Below are 18,649 nucleotides of genomic sequence, written 5' to 3' on the forward strand. Positions count from 1 at the left end.
GGGCTTGTTTGTGGTCCTACTGTATGTATTTGATTCATCAAGTAATAAACAATATTTTGTTTTATTTAACACATGGAATTTTTAGAAATAGACCCTCTTGGGACAACAATTCAGGACGGGTTCTAAAGAAATTGAGACACTATAGACTAGAGGATACCATGACATTTTCACTTCTAGCTTGTTTTCTGCAACAGTCACCAGTTGTCTTATCGTGTATGTCCCTGGCATCATGGTACTTGACCACTTAATATGGATATGACAATGTGGTTCATGAAATTGCATTTTGGATTACAGTCTCATGGTGCATATTGGCTAATATACAGTGGGGGCTGGTACTGATTTTGGGTGGGGGTCTATAAGGCATCCATTATACTATAATAGCATATTATGCTACGCATAGTTCACCCAGCTGCAGAAACAGCATCACATTCCAGATAACAAGTTACAGCAATGACACTACTGGGGTCTATCTATACTTTGTTATAGCAAATGCTCCACGACACAAGCATAACAAGAGTTCCACTGATCCAGTGAACATTGTTTGTGTGCAGATCAGGGGTCATCAACATGTCCGTACATGGACAAACAAAACAAAAAAAACATGTCCGTGGCAACATGTCTAAAGTACAAAATATTGTCCATAATTTCTTCTTTTTTAATATTCACAATCTAATCTTAAATCTGTTTGAATATATATTTTTTAATTGTTGGGATGACATGTTAATTAATATGTTGTAGGAGATGTTGTCGTATTGTACGTGATACCTGTACCACATACAAGAGCCTACGCCCTACAGTATGTGTGACAGTGTGAGTCAACTCAAAAGTATGTTACCTTACCACTCTTGCATCAGACATAGTCGACTACAGTCTCTCTACATCGTCCTCAGACATCTCGGACATCTGGCCAGATTAAGCGCAGTACCGCACCATAAACCACAGCTATTTAAGCTACGTTGACAAACAAAACTAGTTTAGCTGGTAGAACTTTCTGTCTCCTATCCTCAAGTAACACTGTCTTCTGAGAAGCCATAATACTAGTCATATACTAAGCTAGCTCTGGTCCATAGCCTTCTTCTGCTTCGATTCTGACCTGCAGTATAAGTATGACATTATACTGCAGGTCAGAATCGAAGCAGAAGAAGGCTATGGACCAGAGCTAATACTAAGCCATATAAAGTCAGAGAGTCCCCCCCCCCCACCCCTATTTCCCATACTGTAGGCCTACAGGATGTTTTTTCATAGTATTGACTTTCGTTTGAAATGTACCCATTCTACATACTGTGAAATAAAAAATGTCAATCAATCAATCAATCAAACAAACAAACTGTGACCGCTTGAAGCTTATATCTGGTTTCAGTATTTATTTATGATGTATTTTCTAGACCTGCGTGCCAGTCACAGTAGGCCGGTATTTCCGGTGGTCCCCAGCCAAAAACGTTGAGAAGAGAACCCCTGGCCTAGGGGATATTTCTCATTATTTTTAACAGGCTTAAAACACATCTTGCAGGAAAAGAGAGAATGAGAGAGTTTTGATTGATTGATTGAAATATTTATTAACAGTTTGTAGAATTTACAGTACATTTTAAGCACAAACTCAATACAAAGACTGTTAACTGTGAGAGCTTTACAACAGAAAGCCAACTATTAGCCAGGGCATTATTTTGTAAATGCATGCCAGTTGTGGGACAGGGTCTCAATTTGTGGGACAGCTAAAAAGTATTGGAAATGAGGGACTGTCCCACGCAAAGAGGGACATCATGGAGATGGCTCCATGTGGTCACCCTACCTACATGACTGTCAAAATTGTAAACAACGTGGGCGGGGACTTGAAGCAAAACACGTGTGACGTCTTTTCCCGTCATTCAGTGCGGCATCATGGAGGACGGCAGAGAGAAGGGACTTCAAGACTACAGGAAGAAATTACTGGAACATAAAGAAATTGACGGGCGGTTAAAAGAACGTAAGAAACTAACAATGCAGACCTCCTGTGTTCTGATAATAAAACGAACTTGTTTATTTGTTCAGAGGTGCTGACTGTGCGTTAGCAGCTAGCCGTGTAGTTAGCTAGCTAGTGCTTTGTCATGCAGTGGGCATCCCCATAGAAAATGAATGGATGGACGTGAACCGAACCGGCTAGCTTAATGCTAACGATGACAAGTGCAGTGTTGATTTGACAATGATGTGGTTTTATAGTGGTTTTCAAACGTTTTGGCTTCAAGCAGAGAATACTAATGGAATTCGGTCAATGTGTCGGTGAACCCCCTCAAGTAGCCCTGAGGTGGTACCGTACGTGGTCCCCTTCCTACTCATAATAGTACCTGTCAGTGTTCTTTTCGGCAAGAGACACTGTCGTAAAGGGGTAGGAAATATAATAGGAATAAGTAAGCATTGCTTCTTCTTATTCCTTTTCTGACATATTATTTCTGTTAAATGATTGGGTAATGCAATGTTTGGATCATGGTTTGTTGAATTATTGGTCATTGGAATGTTTTAGTTTGAAATGTATTTGAGTGTTAAAGGACAACTTTAGTTTTTTTCAACCAAGGTTCATGTTTTAGGTTGTTATTAGAGAAACTAAAAGATGAGTGTTCTTTTTTTTCATTTGCTGCTTTCTTTTGTTTTAGGGATTTTAGCTGTTTTTGACAGGGGGGCGGGGGCATTCGAGCATGGGGCTAAATATGTATTTTTTTACAACATTTTATAGCGATTTATTTTTTAATTATTTACTATAGTCCTAATAAACCCCTGGAAATTTCATCTGGCCACAAAACATCACGAGATCGACTAAATGTGTCAAACTGACATTGAGCCTATGACACACAGTGTGGCTTCCCCCCACTAGGCTACCTTCACATTCAGTAGATCCTGTGATTTATTTGTGGCCAGATGTAATTTCCTGGGGTTTATTAGGGCTATAGTAAATAATAAAAAAATAAATCTCCATAATATTTTGTAAAAAAATACATATTTAGCACCATGCTCGAATGCCCCCGCCCCCCTGTCAAAAACAGCTAAAATCCCTAAAACTAAAGAAAGCAGCAAATGGAAAAAAAATAACACTCATCTTTTACTTTCTCTAATAACAACCTAAAACATGAACCTTGGTTGAAAAAAACTAAAGTTGTCCTTTAAAGCAGGGATGGTTAATAGACCAGGGGGGCAGTCAGCCAGATATTTCGTGAAGCCTCATTTGAAATCGGTAGTTCATATAATGGCCTGTTGTGGCGCTGGACTGGACCCAAAAAGCCCCATAGCTCCATAGAGGCCCATGTATTTTGGCCCAACTTCACCTAGACTGTATTACCTTAATAAACATGGTCATGAATACTTTCTTCTTCCAGTCACTAGTTTAAAGTCTCATTTCTAATGTCATAATATTCTTTTTGGAAAATTATGGTCCCATTAATTAAAATAATGACCATAAAGTCGCGTATGTTCTGAGGGGCATGGCTACCGTCTATGATCGGGATTCCCCTCCCACTCAAGAGTCTACTCCTCCCACTCGAGTCAAAATAAAAACCAACGGAGAAGAAGGGGGGAAGTCCCGCCTCCTTGTCTGGGCAGCCAATGGCCAGCTGGACCCAAACGGAGCCAGCCAATGGCCAGCTGGTACCAAACGGATCTAGAAAGATGGCGACTTACATCAGGAATTAGCATATTATTACAGGCTTCATTTTACGTTCATGTTAGACCCGGTGAACGCTTTGTCCATATTTTTTACAGTCTATGTAATAGACACACAATACATTGTGTGATCATAGTGCTGTTTAATTTGATAGTTTTTTTTATTGTTGTTGATGTCCTTGTCAAATAAAATAAGCATAAACGGCATCAATGTTAAAATTGTGTTTACAGTGCGAGAGCAGCTCAGAGAACAGACCAAGCAGTATGAGAAGTCAGAGAATGACCTGAAAGCTCTGCAAAGTGTCGGACAGGTAAGCCTCACTATGAACAGTTAAAAAAAGACAGATGACTCCTATTTGATCACTGACAGTACCTCCTCTGACATTGTCCTCATTGTCTTGTAGATTGTTGGAGAAGTGCTGAAACAACTGACTGAGGAGAAATGTAAGTTAGTAAAAAATAACGTTTTGCAACCTTTTTAAAGATTAAAATGTTTGAGTTTGGATTCACTTAGTCCCATCTGTCACCTCAACTCGGACAGCGTTTTCATCCTGGAGTTGGGCTGGTGGTGGTACTGTATATAGGTATTTTGTAACGTTTTGCAAATTGGAAGGTGTTGCCCAATTTAAAAAGGTGTTTCATATCGTAATATAATTTTACTGGCCAGGTTTTACTACAAACATCTGTAGGACCATGTCAGTACATTCAAATTTGCAATATGATGTTGGAAAATACGGTAGGTTAAAAATACCTTCCATTTGCTCCCGGCACCCCAAGTACTGAATGGGAATGCTAATGTGACAGAGTCCTGAGCTTCACCACTGTGCTCTTGTACTGCATTCTGCAGATTGAAACTGAATGTAAATTCAGTGGAAGTCTGAAAGTTGTTTTTAATTGGTGATGGTTCTCTTTACAGTCATTGTCAAGGCTACAAATGGACCTCGGTATGTGGTTGGATGTCGCAGACAGGTGCGTAGGTTAATGGCAGGTGTTGGTTGTTTTTGTTCTTGAGAAAACTGTGTGTTTGCAAAGTGTTCCTGTTGCAATACTCAAGGTACATTTTAATGATGCTGTATTTGATCTGAAATACTTTTCTTCACAGCTGGATAAGTCACAACTCAAGCCAGGCACCAGAGTGGCACTGGATATGACTACACTCACTATAATGAGGTAGGTGGGGCGAGGGCAACACTAATGTGACCCGTTTCTACTAATTCTTGCCCATTGGGAACCTAAAATTGCTTTGAATTGTCATTGCTTGTAGGTTGAGCCACAAAGTGATGTGTGAGACTATTGTAGTTTCTTATTTCTTACTTTTCCCCCCTTCTGTTCTATACAAGACTCACTGCACTTACAACAACCTTGGCTACATTGAAAGTGAGGGCTTGCGCTCAACTGTATTTCTGAGTATAAATAAAGGTGATGATGATCTAGGGGTGGGACGATATGGGTACCTCACGATATGATGTATGTGGCAATATTAGGCCCACGATAATGATATTATAGCGATAGTTGCGAGATTTGCAAGAGATTTCATCAACGATATCACGATATCTACAACTGAAAAAAAGAAAAAAAAGACATAAAAGGCAATAATCAGGAATTACTACCGTAAATCCTCAATTTTTAATCCAGGCTTTTATTTGTCTCAACGCATTCTGATAGCAGTCTTATATTGGAAGGAGGCAGCTATAAGAAGGAGGCCTACAGTATATTTCTACTTTTCAAACTGATCATAATGAATAAATCACATTTTGTGTCAGTTAGAACCCAGTAAAAATGTGCTTGGCTCATGTAGCCTATTGAAACCAAGTCCTCATGAGATATTAAACAGTGCAGTTGCAGGTGGTCACTTTATAACATAACATAACACTTTTATAACAGTATTACTTATGGTAATAACATCAACACATCAATTTAACTTGAACAACCAATGTCAATTTGAAGCTATGATTCCCTGCTTTCATATGACATGAAAACAAATCCAATGGCAGTCCCTCAGTCAAATCTGGTCACAAATATATGGCTAACTTCAACTGAGACATACAGTACTACAACAGTACTGTAGTCCAGCATATTTGTTGCACATTCAAATATCTGTATCTAGGCCTACAGTTAGGCTAATGACAAATAAAATAAATTATATGGTAGGCTATTTCCTATAATATCAAAGCAACTTATACAGTATGAACAGTACAACACTGCAGTGATCTAACTCTTGTAACTTCAACGGGGTACATTCACAATGAGAGAGAGAGAGAGAGCTCGTTTGTTTCATAAAAGGTAGATCTGCTATCAACATGGGGCTGCTGTGACCACAGACGGCAGCCCCATGTTGCTAGCAGATCTGCTTTTTATGCATAAAAGGCTACTAGTCTACTAGTAACTTTGTCATGTTTTACGGACGACACGCAACCCGTTTTTCCTCCTGGAATTATCCCCCGTTACGGACGCTCCGCGACCCGTTTTTCCTCCCGGATTTAATCGATATTTGCCGGCGGCGTATCGCGGGAGGAAGCATCGAGATATCACAACATCGATATTTCAGCACACCCCTACTTACAACAATAACATTCCTACCCAACATCAGTAGTAGTTAATTAGTGAGAGAAACATGGTACTGGAAGAAAGTATTTTGTGGGCTTCTCTCTTCCCCGACACGTTCCATTGTTGTCGACAAAACAAACAAACAAACAAATGTTAAAGTGGTTGATTATATAGTAGCATTCTCTAATGATTAGATGACTTATAAGATGATTAACCATTTAAGCTCTCTATACTTTGTTGTATGTTATGTTATGTTGAATAGAAACACACACACAAATCACATGTTGCATCATGGTGCGTTTTGAGCTTGTAGATCTGTTTTGCTAGTAATGACATGGGCCAAATGGGAGACGCCAGGTTGAAATTGGTTAACCAACAGCTTGCAAGATCTGTCCAAGGGGTTTGTCTTGTCTCGTATGCAACGTTACGTGATTGTATGAAATTCTTCATGTGCTATTTGTGATTTCCGTGTTCATAAAATGTGTTCCCTCTTATTCCCCCAGGTACCTGCCCAGAGAGGTCGACCCCCTGGTCTACAACATGTCTCATGAGGACCCTGGCGATGTCTCGTATTCAGAGATCGGAGGCCTCTCTGAACAGATCCGTGAGCTCCGAGAGGTGTGTCATCAAGTAGATGAGTTTAGAGCAAGGCTCTTAAATGTTTTTCCGTCAAAGGACCCCTTAGCTGAGAGTCGACAGAGATGAAGCAGCCCCACTACACCCCCATTACATATTGTATAAAATTGTGTTGTAGTTTTTTTTCATAGATTTCATAGATGGCTTCATAGTCTTGTTTGACAGCACTATGTAGTGTTGTGTTGGATTCATGTTAATACAGTATGTATTTTTAGAGTGTTAACCACTTAAACCCTCAAAAACGTTTGAAAAAATAAAGTTCCTAATTCCTATGACACAAATATTTGGCACTCCCCCTGTAGTAAATCTGAGGACCCCTTAGGGGTCCCCGGCCCCCTGTTGAAGCCCCCTGAGTTCAGAGATTGGCTCAAAGCTGAGCCATTAGACAACTGTATACTGGGGCAAGTTGTATAAAGACAGGGGTTCCAAAACTGGTGCGTGCACCCCTTGTGGTGCGTGTACACCTTCTAGGCCCTAGAGGGTGCCATTACCCTTTTCATGTCACACACCCCCTAGAGTCTAGGCCGGGGGTGCGTGACATGAAAAGGGTAATGGCGGTTTTATGGTGTTATTTAGCACAAAGTTTACAAACGGCAAAATCCGGTAAACACTGTTGTAAGGAGATGTACCTGTATAGAGCAGCTGCATGTCTCTCAGTGTAGTGACATTCTGTGATTATTTGCCATCGTCATATTAAAACATTTATAATGTTCGACCAAATGCAACAAGACTTCTAGTGTTGGGGCGTGCGTCAGCTAGGTCGGGAGGTAACAGGTGGTGCACACTGCACGGCCCAAAAAGTTTGGGGACCGCTGATCTAAGAGAACTTGTCCTGCCAAACATGTTGAACAACAATCTTAATTTCCGTGTTAGGTGATTGAACTGCCGCTAACCAACCCAGAGCTGTTCCTGCGAGTGGGAATCATCCCTCCAAAGGGCTGTCTGCTCTATGGACCACCAGGTGAGATTGTTGAGTAAAACCCTAGTACTGCCTACATTATTGGTTTCATTCTCTTTAGTGGTTTTAGAGTAGCACAGCAAAGGTAAAAGTTCCTTCTGTCCTTTCTCATGGTATCAAACAATTCTTTCCATAGGCACTGGGAAGACTCTTCTAGCCAGAGCTGTCGCCAGTCAACTGGACTGCAATTTTCTAAAGGTGAAGAGCATCACCATGTTTACACATATATTAGTGTTAGTGTTGATGCACTACATTGTTCAATGTCGTTCTTTTCGACTTACATGACCATTTACCATAAGGGTACATGATGTTGTTTACTTTTGCACTCTGAATAAGAGCACCTGCTAAATGCCTGGATTTTAAATCCTATGATGCAGTGGTTCCCAAACTATATAGCTTATGTCATTTATATTTCCATCTGGGGGGTGCATCAGCCAGGTCGGGAGGTAACAGGGTGTTGGCATGGCCAAGAAGGCTTGGGAACCGCTGCTATAATGTATTGAAATGTCCTGTTAAAGTTTTGTTTGTGTGTGTGTGTGTGTGTGTGTGTTATACAGGTGGTGTCCAGCTCCATTGTGGATAAGTACATTGGTGAGAGTGCACGGTTGATTAGAGAGATGTTCAACTACGCCAGAGACCACCAGCCCTGCATCATCTTCATGGATGAGATCGATGCCATTGGTGAGTTACTTCACTTGGATTGCTTTGAAGTCATGTTGATGTTTTAGAAGGCTTATTTTCTTCATTCGCATCACCTGCAGAAATTAGGAATTTCTCTGTTAATTTCTCTGTTCGTTTTGTTTTGGTTGATTTATCACTGTGAAACTAAAATTAAACAAGCCATGGATGTGTTATTTATTTATTTGCTGTTTGCAAGGCATTACATTGAATGTTTCTGTCCCCACAGTTCTATATACTGCTTTTTGAGTGGTGATAGCCACTCCCACCGCTATGTGTGTCTCTGTGTCTGTCTGTCCGTCTGAGTACGGAAATGGCGTTTGTTGACCACCAAGTGTCACTTTTGCGCAGACGCACACACACACACACACACACACATTTAATAAAATGATGAAATGAAGATTTTGGTGGTCAAGAGCACTGTGATCCCATTCATGGAGGCGTTGTCTCAGGAACGCTTGTAGGGAAATTTTATTTAATTAGGCACAAACATCCACAGATTAACTAATGTACTACAGTAGGTCAACCTCACCAAATACGTATCAAAATAGTGATGGCTTACATTTTCCTACAAAATATAGAACCTTTATTAAATTCCTGAGACATTAAATTGTCTCAATATTATTTGACACACATGGATGTATTGTAAACTGAAACTGGTTTGTTGAGGCATACAAACTACAATGCAGTGTTTCTAATATATTAGGGCATTCACTTCTAGTCATTTTTACTAGTCGACTAGTTTAACTACCTATTTTTTGGAAATAAATATTTGTACATTAAAAAACTGTGTACATTGGTGACTATAACCAGGGGCGGAACAACTTTGTACCGGGCCGGGGGGAAGACCGCACGACCGGGCCTCGCCGAACCTGACTCCCAACAACACCACAACCCCCCCCCCCCACAATCCATTGGGATAGAGAAAATATTTATACATTTACGCAAACAGTTGCTGAGATTGAGCAGGCGTGCATGCACGAGAGAGGAGTTATATGTGTGAGGAGCTGATCACAGTCACAGATAGAGGGAAAGTGTTATATTTGGCCTATTATTTATGCTATATATTATTGACTGCGTCTGTGTCACAGTCACAGACATTATGCAGCAGCGCGCACACATGCTAGAGAGAGAGAGAGAGAGGGGTGCTGCTTGTTAAAAAATAAATAGGCTACTCATCTTTGTGTTCTGTTTCACCTTATTGCTGAGTGACGCTGTGACGCACACAGGGCTTAGAAGCGAAAAAGTCTGTTGTGGAGAAAAGGAACTCCACACATGCACTTCTCACAGAGAGTGATTAGCCTACTAATGATTGACAGGTGCTGCCACTTTGGGAGTGTGGCTGAGGATGTCTGTTGGAGAGAGTGTGAGACAGACTCCACGGTGCTTGTCCAGCGCAGTACATTCTCATCCGACATGATATTTTGCTAAAGTGTAGGCTATTATAAGCTCTGTATCTGCTTAATTGCGGGAGGATGCAGGATTCACGGGGGCCCGCTGGTTTTATCTGTCGTGAGTGATTGTGTACAAAATCGTCAGGTCATTGGCTCTGTCCTTGATTGATCTCACAGCTGTTTGCTTGTGGAATTGAAGTTTATTTTATGGTTGCAGACTTGCAGTCAGTGTTCAGGTCTGCTCTGCTAAATGGTAAATCCCTTGAAGGTCAAATGAATGTGTGATCAATATTAATGTGTTTGTTCCTTCATGTATTTCAGGTGGCCGTCGTTTCTCAGAGGGAACTTCAGCAGACAGAGAGATTCAGAGGACTCTTATGGAGGTACTCACTTCCATTTACTAGACAGCTTGAGGGAGAACAGTTTTTAGTCATCAGTAACCACTTTGAACCTGGCATTCCTATTATTATTATTTGTAGACGGCACCTCAGGAGCAGTATGGGTTAGCGCCCCAGCCTGCATCCTCTGTGAGGAGGAAGCCCAAAAACCTTCTGTGAGGCCTTTAGGAGGGCCATTCGAGCCGCAAGTGTAGCCTGCAGTACTACCGTTGCCCAGCGGTGGAGCCTGCAGAACCATTGCGGCTCAAGAATTCACCACTCCTGAATGAAGTGTCTGGTGCAACACACAGGTCCTAGCTGTACTCCTGAGCAGGTGAGAGCAGGAGTGGACTTGGTGAGACGTAGGAGGGGCCTGGACAGGAGTCAACCCACAGAGCCTAGTCCCTCCACATGGCAGAATAGTACCTCCAACGGATTGTGTAGCCCTGGTCTTTCCCTAGTGGGTCTGATCGAGGGTAGCTACTAGGACGCAAGTCGGGACTTGATCACCCCGGCTGGGTCACCCGAGTGAGGGGTATGATGTTCGCGAGACCCGAAACCTCGATGACCTTGGGATACATCACTGAGGATACGTCCCAGTTGCATCCATGCGATGTATTTTCGTTCTTTTAAAAACATTTCCAAACATTTAAAACAAATTGTAAAAATTACATTGTAGATCTGCTATTTTTGCTACTTTTGCACGACACTGGCATTCAAAGGTATAAACTAGGAGGACATTGATTCATGAAAGAATATAGAAAATATGAAATATGGAGAACATACGTTTGTGCCCAACAGCTATGATATGCAACAATCTTGCAGCCCTAACCATAAACATGTATTCAACTTTAACTTGACTCATTTGAATCCTCTGTGTGATCCTCAGCTGCTGAACCAGATGGACGGTTTCGACACCCTGCACAGAGTAAAGATGATCATGGCCACTAACAGACCTGACACATTGGATCCCGCTCTGCTGCGTCCTGGCAGGCTGGACCGCAAAATCCGTAAGCTCACCGCTCCCCTCTAGGATATTTAGCATAATCGTTTCCATGCTGAAAGATGTCCATACATATTTATATATTGCCCAAATGATATATGCCGGGTTCATGCTATATCATTCTATACCTATCTAAATTTACTGTATTTGTTGCTTGTCGTTTTCTTGCATTTTGTCTTTTCCGATTTTAGGTGATGTTTTGTCTTTTGTTTTCTCTGTACAATAAACAGCATTTGGCAGCTACGAGTGTGCGGCTATACATTTGTTCCTTTTGTAGTATTTTTCCCGTTGACTGGCACCTCACAAGATGCTGTGCACCTTTCAGTTATAGTGATATTTTTATGAACACTCATTGTACCACTGAGTTGTCATTAAGACAGACTAAAATAAGTTTCTTCTGTTTGTACAGATATCGAGCTGCCCAATGAGCAAGCTCGTCTAGACATTCTGAAGATCCACGCGAGTCCAATCACTAAACATGGAGAAATAGGTTTGTTAAAACGCTACATGACTCATCTCTTTCCACATTAAGACATTGTACTCAGTGTTAGGCCTGTCAAAATTATTACAAATTTGCTATGTCGCAATTATTGGAGCTAATCACAATTATTTGGCATATCTCTAGAATCTCAGGCACTGTAATAGCCTTTTGAATTTATGTTTATTGTACAATGCCAAAAACACAATTAAATCATTAATTGAGTTTATGATGGTTAATCAGCAATTAAGATAAGCCTGATGTTGACCATTAGTCTTCTTTTAAACACATTGTTCATTATTACTGTCATCAGATTATGAAGCCATCGTGAAGCTGTCTGATGGATTCAATGGAGCCGATCTAAGGAATGTGTGCACAGAAGCAGGTAGGGTTGGGATTGTTCTTCAAAACAAATCTGAAACCATTACTAAATCAGCTTATTTAATCCAAGAGACAATTTCTTAGATAAATAAACTAAATTGTTTTTATTGCACTTTGTGCAGGAACAAAATTACTTTTGCCCGAGATGGTCTAATAAACATGATGGCATGCTGCTTGTATTCATCATTAAGGTCAACAAAATAAATTGTAGCCTTAACTGCATCAGTGTTTTAATTAACCAAATGGCCTAGATCCTTTCTACATAATGTTTAAAAAAATATGGCATATATTACTTAATTAATTCTGCGTGTGACATGTATAAACACAGAATGTGATACGACACTGTTGTATCACAAATACAGCATTTCCCCACTAGTTTGTTCAGGTGTGCCCAGTTTCTCTTACGTACCTGTACACAAGATGTAACAATAAAGCACAACCTTGAACCTCGAGTTGAATAAACAACTGGGAAGTGAGGATGTGAAAATAAAAATATACATCATCACTTGTGATTTGCTAAATAATTAAGAGTTTAACAAATTATACGTATTAATATTATAACATATTCATAGTTTTAGCTTGTTCTAACTTAACCACCTTGGATCTTGAAGTCCCCAAGTGGATCGGTAGGTGCAGATATAGTTATTTTCATTTAGAATATAATTTGTAGTTGAATAGTCAAGGTGTCGAAAAGCAGAAAGTGCAATAGTATTCCCTAAATCATAAGGGAATATATATATATATATATATATATATAAATAAAGTGATTCACCCGCCGTCCACGGTCTGAGCTGAGGAGTGCTCGGCATGAGTACATATCATTTTTTGCGTCTTTCAATGAACAGTGGATATGTTATGTTAATAATTTTACGGTAAGAAAACAGCTAGGAATTCACCTTTAATAGTGATTACAATATAACTAACAAAATAATTCCCGGTATTACCAAATTAGTTACATATCCCTAGCCATAGGGGATTTGACTGAATGAATATTTACCCATTCAAGATTTTATCCACAGATCCACATTTTTTGTATTCTATCGATTACTTAAAAAAAAGAAAATTAATATCAACAAATTTAGTTTAAATAAACTAAATTGAACCACTGACACACTGTTTCATACAGTATACAACAGTGCCACACGAATCTACAAGCTTGATGAGGCATGTTGAGCTTGTACTGTAGATCTGCTATTAGTTCCTATTAAATGTGTCATCCATGACCCCAAATCGATTCTTATTAATCATTCATCAATAATTTTTCCCCATCATCTGTTGACCCCTACACAGATGTCTCTTAGTTAGTTTATGTTGACTTTGTGTTTGTCTGTAGGTTTGTTTGCCATCCGTGCGGACCGTGAGTATGTCACGCAGGAGGACTTTATGAAAGCTGTGCGCAAGGTGGCAGATTCCAAGAAACTGGAGTCAAAGTTGGACTACAAGCCTTTATAAATGCTTTTGCGTGTCTGTTTTTCTTTTCTTTACCACATGAACCCTAGAGTCCCTATTCTGGGGGCGAACATTGCAGATCCACAAGCTCACAGCGCGTCACAATATGATCAGTGTGAGCTTGTAGATAGGCTATTTTTTAGCAAAGAGATTTGGTATATTGGGGAGGGGGGGAGGGGCCAAGGATAGACCCCAGAGGGACTGAAGTATAGGGTTTAAGTTGCAAGTTTTCAAAGTGGGATATGCGTTTTGCTGTGTTATAACTATCCCATAAAGGCCAGAAAAACAAAACAATGTTACTTATTTTGTATGTTTGTGGAAAGCGACATTGTATAATTTCTTTTCAGTTGCCAACAAAGTGACCTCAAGTAGTACATTCACTTCATGCTATAAGTCTCTAGTCTGACTTTCCTGCTATGTATCTGAGATTCATCATTACATTTGTATAAAAGTATATAATAAAATTAAGCCTTACAATTATAACACTATTGTTGTCTTATTTTATTTCATAGATATGGCTAGTCTAGCTACTGTTAACAGTAACACATTGACAGCCTAAATTAAAACATATTTCATTCGTCGCCTTCTTAAACTATTTTAAGAAAAAAGAAACTGATCCAAAACATCAATTCATTCACAGGCAATTTGAGGAATGTGACTTCCAATGTGTGATAAGAATCAGTGAATTGCTCACTGGTAATCACTGTTGCATATGATCAAAGCCCTTTATTACTTTGCTCACTTGCATTGCTTGAAATAGGTCCTACCATGAGGTCCATGAGCGAGAAGCATCATCTCTTGAAATACTGTGACTACATTCAGAGTGATTGACACGTGTTGCCGAGAAATGCAATCAAAAAGCGGCAAGTACGAATTTACACTCATGTGCATTTCATACACATTCCAAACAAAGTTTCATTTAGAATTCTACTTAGTTAAAACCTTCACTCAATGGGAGTTTGTACTGAACATGAAATCTACTACTCGGCTAAATATTCTCCATGGAATAAATATGTACATAACATACAACAATATATACATAGAATATTCTGTTATTTGGTCTTAACGAACCAATAACAATCCAGTGCTAATAAATAATATTAACTTGTTAAATACAGCATTGGCTCATTCCTCTTCTAATAAAAATGGCCCGTGTAACAGAGCAAAGGACTCCAGCACGAAGGCTCTGCATATGGGACAGTGCTGAAATCGCGACACGCAGCTGTCACACACGCATGCATGTCTGCACGGCAGCAGCACGCGGTTCACAGGTGCATTCTGGCAAACAACGCAGTCTTTGCCTTTTTTCTCGCAGCAGTCCTCTTCGTCGCCGTCCTCTAGTTGGGGTTGCTCCGGGGCTTCACTGGGCTCTGTGTCGCTGTGCTGTGGTGCCTCTGGGTGCTCTGTGCTTTGGTCTGAGTCTGATGGTCCAAACGACTCGCCGTCCTCTGCTGACATGAACAGAGGCTGTGGGAAATGAGAGACATCGTGCTGGTGTCACCGTTTTGTTATAAAAGCCAGTGAGAAGCCATTCATCCACTTATTTGGCAGCCAAGTTTGATTTTCTTGGACATTACTCGATTAACCCAAGGCACCATTTTGTATCTATTTGTTGTGTATTTCTGTTGAAACACATTAAGTTGTATGTAATGTGCATTGCAAGTGAAGTTTTACTTGACGGACCTATCCAACAAGCAAAGTTTTCAGAAAATGAAGCAATATTTCAGAACACGGCAGAAACTGTGGTTAGTACATCCCCCATGCCATACCTTTAGCTCATACATGTTACCCTGTGAGGTGAGAAGGTATTGAAACAGGATGCGTGCAGAAAGGCCATATTTGTCATCCGGCACATGGATGACTGTCACACTGGCCACCTGGACAGGAAAGCAAGCAACAGAAGCACGAATACAGCAACAAAAAAGAAAACAAGAGTCACAAACAGGCTTTCACACTTACAATGACCAGCCCAAAATAGGACTTTGGGCTGTCATTTCTGTCATTTTAGATTTTGCGTTGGCTATTCAAAAATAGCATATATATACAAGCTCAGAGCGCGTCATTTCGTACTGCACTGCAAGCTTGTACATCTGCCCTCCTTCTTTTTTTCTTTTTTTTTTACTAATCTTGAAAGTGTGAGTACTGATTTAGAAGGGATTTTCAGAATCGTCGAGTTATGGTGCATCAGTAGGTATGCTCATCACTAGGACTCACAATGTTGTATGCCTCCCTGGCTTCTGGCTGTGCCAGAGTCAACACCGCCACTAGAGGGTAGCGATCTCTTGGCAATGGACCAAAGTCTGTGATTCCCAGATCAGCTGGTAAGACCATGTGAACCTCTTCTTCATCTCCACTGCCAATTCTGAGTGGTTGGTGAAGGGATTTAACACACAACACATGCCTTGACATGGACTTATTGGATATAACTGGAACACAGATTCCCAAATATACATAAATTACATTCCTACTAACACCAGTGGTTGTCAAAGTTGGATTCAGCAGGAACCCTCAGGGTTCCAGAGCGTTCTAATTCGACCCTTACAGGTCTGTAATAAAATTAGGGCTACAACGATTCATCGATTAATCGTAGTTGTCAACTAATTTAGTAATCGATTAATCGAATCGGCAACTAATCACGAGTTTTTTGCAATTTATCATAGATGATTTCCCACTTAACCATAGTTTTTCCAGTGTTAAGTGTAACTAAACTAAAGAGGAGTGATCCATCTCTCTTGCCTTACAATCTGATGATAGTTGTACATGCACAGTAGCGACTGCAAAGCAAAATATGACACATAACCATTAGTATCAAGAACAAAACATATGTTTTGAATATTTATTTTTAAATGACCTATTTGAGTTCAGAAGAGTATTGTTCCTTTTAGACTGACACATGTGTAGCTATTCTTTAATCAAATGTATGAGCTTTAATTCACTTTTATTTTGTTTCTTATTTGAATAGCAGCCTAATCAGCAGCTAATCAAATACATTTTTGAATGAATTATATTTTTTGTTATTATGAAAATAATCGTTAGTTGCAGCCCTAAATAAAATGTGTACACTCTCAGACTTATGCAGGTCAGACTCATTGGAATTTAAAAAGTTTTAGAACTACTCTCTTCCAAGTGCTGTGTCATAAAGGATACTGGAATCTGTGGCTGTACTGGTACTGGAGGATGTGCTGGAACTGCTGTGGGGTGGTGAGTCTTTGGCCATATTGGTGTGCCTGGAAAGCCCCCTGGAGGGCATGGACTCCACAACCCCAGAAACAGGTCAACACGCATGGTTCCAGGCAGCAAGGCCTCAGAGATACACCCTCTAGAAGGAATGGAGATGTATTATGCGTTAGATGTGGTGAGCAGAGGAACCAAAGCCACATGTTAGTTTATTTCTAGGCTAGCTTTGGCTATGGAGGACCCCAATGGAAACAAGCCTTAGTGCTTTTGTGCGTTTTTTTTTAATACTCTCACATTGAGTGGTGAGTGAATGTGTTCTTACCATTAATTGAGGCCAGCCCAGAGCCCACCTCCAGGGCAAAGGGGTTGGTCACCTGAACCATCCTCTTCTCTGGTACTGGTAACACTGATTCTGACTCATCAGAACTCCGTAGTATCACTGGCACATCAAACCCAAACCTATAGGGTACAGAGTGAAGCAATATGAAGTCTAGGACAGAAACCATAAAATCCTTCCTGGCTAAACACTACACAGGCAAAGTCAATACCTGAATATTTGTTTTTAATTGTTTTTAACTGTCATCAATCAGTTCCACTGTCTGCAGGCTATGGCCAGTCTATTGCTTACTTGGAGCCTAGTTTGTTCTGTGTCCCCAGGTCCCCTTAGGGCCGATGTAATCGATATGAAGCCAGAGATTCACAGGTAAGCCATTATTATTATTATTAGACCCTGTCCCTTTTCCCTTTCTTTTTTATGGGCTTGCTGGCACCAAGGCTAAAAAAAGCCATGATGATGCACTTGCCAAAAACAGACTTAAATTATTGCCTCCGTTAATTGACAATCACCGGGAAAAATATATGTATAAACTTTAAAGTGCTCACACTGAATTCACGACAAGCCAACAACAGCAATTCGTTGGTATGACGCGGACAATAATTATAATCCTGACACATCACCGAAGTAGATTAAAAGCCTAATTTATACCCCATAGTATGGCGGTGTCGCTTGCCAAAAAAAGAAAGAAAAATAACTGATCTACAGCTCTTTTTGGCAAAGCAACTCCGATGCAGCACTGTTGCGACATCATTTTGGTGACACACGTCCACATTACAAATGATGCTGATCCATAGCCTCGGATCAAGACTATGGCACAGATGTATTTTATTGATTTTGACATTTTGCATAATGTAAAAGTCAGACTCGATCAAATAAAATAAATCTATATAGTCTTCCAAGGCTAGCTGATCCCAAAATTGAAACGAGGAGCTACTGTAAGTAACCTTAAAATGTATTTAATTAACAACATATTTTGACAAATGACAACATTTACCACAACATCATCGTCGTCCTTGTTATTACGTGACACAAAACCAGTAGATTTACTTACCAGCCAAGGACCATCGCCGCCGTGACAACGAAACATAACGACACGACGCTAATGTAAAACAACGGGGAGTATTCATACAGCGTCACTAGAAACACGGCGACCATTTCATATGGATTTCAACCCGATTTTGTCCTAAAATCCGAGGATAAACAACAACATCCATGCACTGACATCATCATCAACAACACACTTCCGTACACGGACGGTGGCTTGTGAGGGGATTGGTCGTGGCTTCGGGGCGAAAGCAGCAGCTGATCTACAAGCTCACAACGCGTCGCGTTCTGAGCTTGTGGATCTGCTACTTTCTAGCACAGATCGCGCTTGTACAAAGTGATGCGTATTTTACACGCATTTGGGAGGAGCACGTATACATAGCTTCTATCATCCATTGAGCGCTCTAGTAAATGCAGTGTTTTGTGTGAGGGTTTGGTAGGCTATTATTATTTCTAATAACTGTGATAGGATAGGACACCATCAGAGGGCAAAATGGAACGTTTAATCGTATTAACGTTAACGGATATTTAAGGCTTTGTAATGTTGAGCATCGTGCGTTATC

The 18,649-nt window shown here is 40.4% G+C and overlaps 2 protein-coding genes across 2 annotated transcripts; one reads left to right on the top strand and one right to left on the bottom strand.

Annotated features, from left to right (window-relative positions):
- The first annotated feature begins 1,848 nt into the window (after window positions 1–1,848).
- Window positions 1,849–13,688, top strand: LOC310876698 (26S proteasome regulatory subunit 10B). The gene is made up of 14 exons (XM_083790319.1): window positions 1,849–1,963; window positions 3,859–3,938; window positions 4,032–4,071; window positions 4,544–4,596; window positions 4,730–4,797; window positions 6,678–6,792; window positions 7,684–7,771; window positions 7,905–7,966; window positions 8,326–8,449; window positions 10,162–10,223; window positions 11,107–11,227; window positions 11,630–11,710; window positions 12,012–12,083; window positions 13,413–13,688. The coding sequence occupies exons 1-14, from the start codon at window positions 1,879–1,881 to the stop codon at window positions 13,529–13,531; spliced, it is 1,170 nt and encodes a 389-aa protein (XP_083646445.1). The 5' UTR covers window positions 1,849–1,878; the 3' UTR covers window positions 13,532–13,688.
- A 323-nt stretch (window positions 13,689–14,011) lies between these two features.
- Window positions 14,012–18,283, bottom strand: cgrrf1 (cell growth regulator with ring finger domain 1). The gene is made up of 6 exons (XM_083790320.1): window positions 18,094–18,283; window positions 17,028–17,164; window positions 16,676–16,847; window positions 15,743–15,890; window positions 15,298–15,405; window positions 14,012–14,995 (listed from the first exon to the last, which is right to left on the bottom strand). Exons 1-6 carry the CDS (start codon window positions 18,195–18,197, stop codon window positions 14,654–14,656), a joined length of 1,011 nt encoding a protein of 336 aa, XP_083646446.1. The 5' UTR covers window positions 18,198–18,283; the 3' UTR covers window positions 14,012–14,653.
- Window positions 18,284–18,649: the final 366 nt, after the last annotated feature.

The sequence above is a fragment of the Protomyctophum parallelum genome, assembly GCF_964188405.1.
Source record: "Protomyctophum parallelum genome assembly, chromosome: 19".
NCBI classification, from domain to species: domain Eukaryota; kingdom Metazoa; phylum Chordata; class Actinopteri; order Myctophiformes; family Myctophidae; genus Protomyctophum; species Protomyctophum parallelum.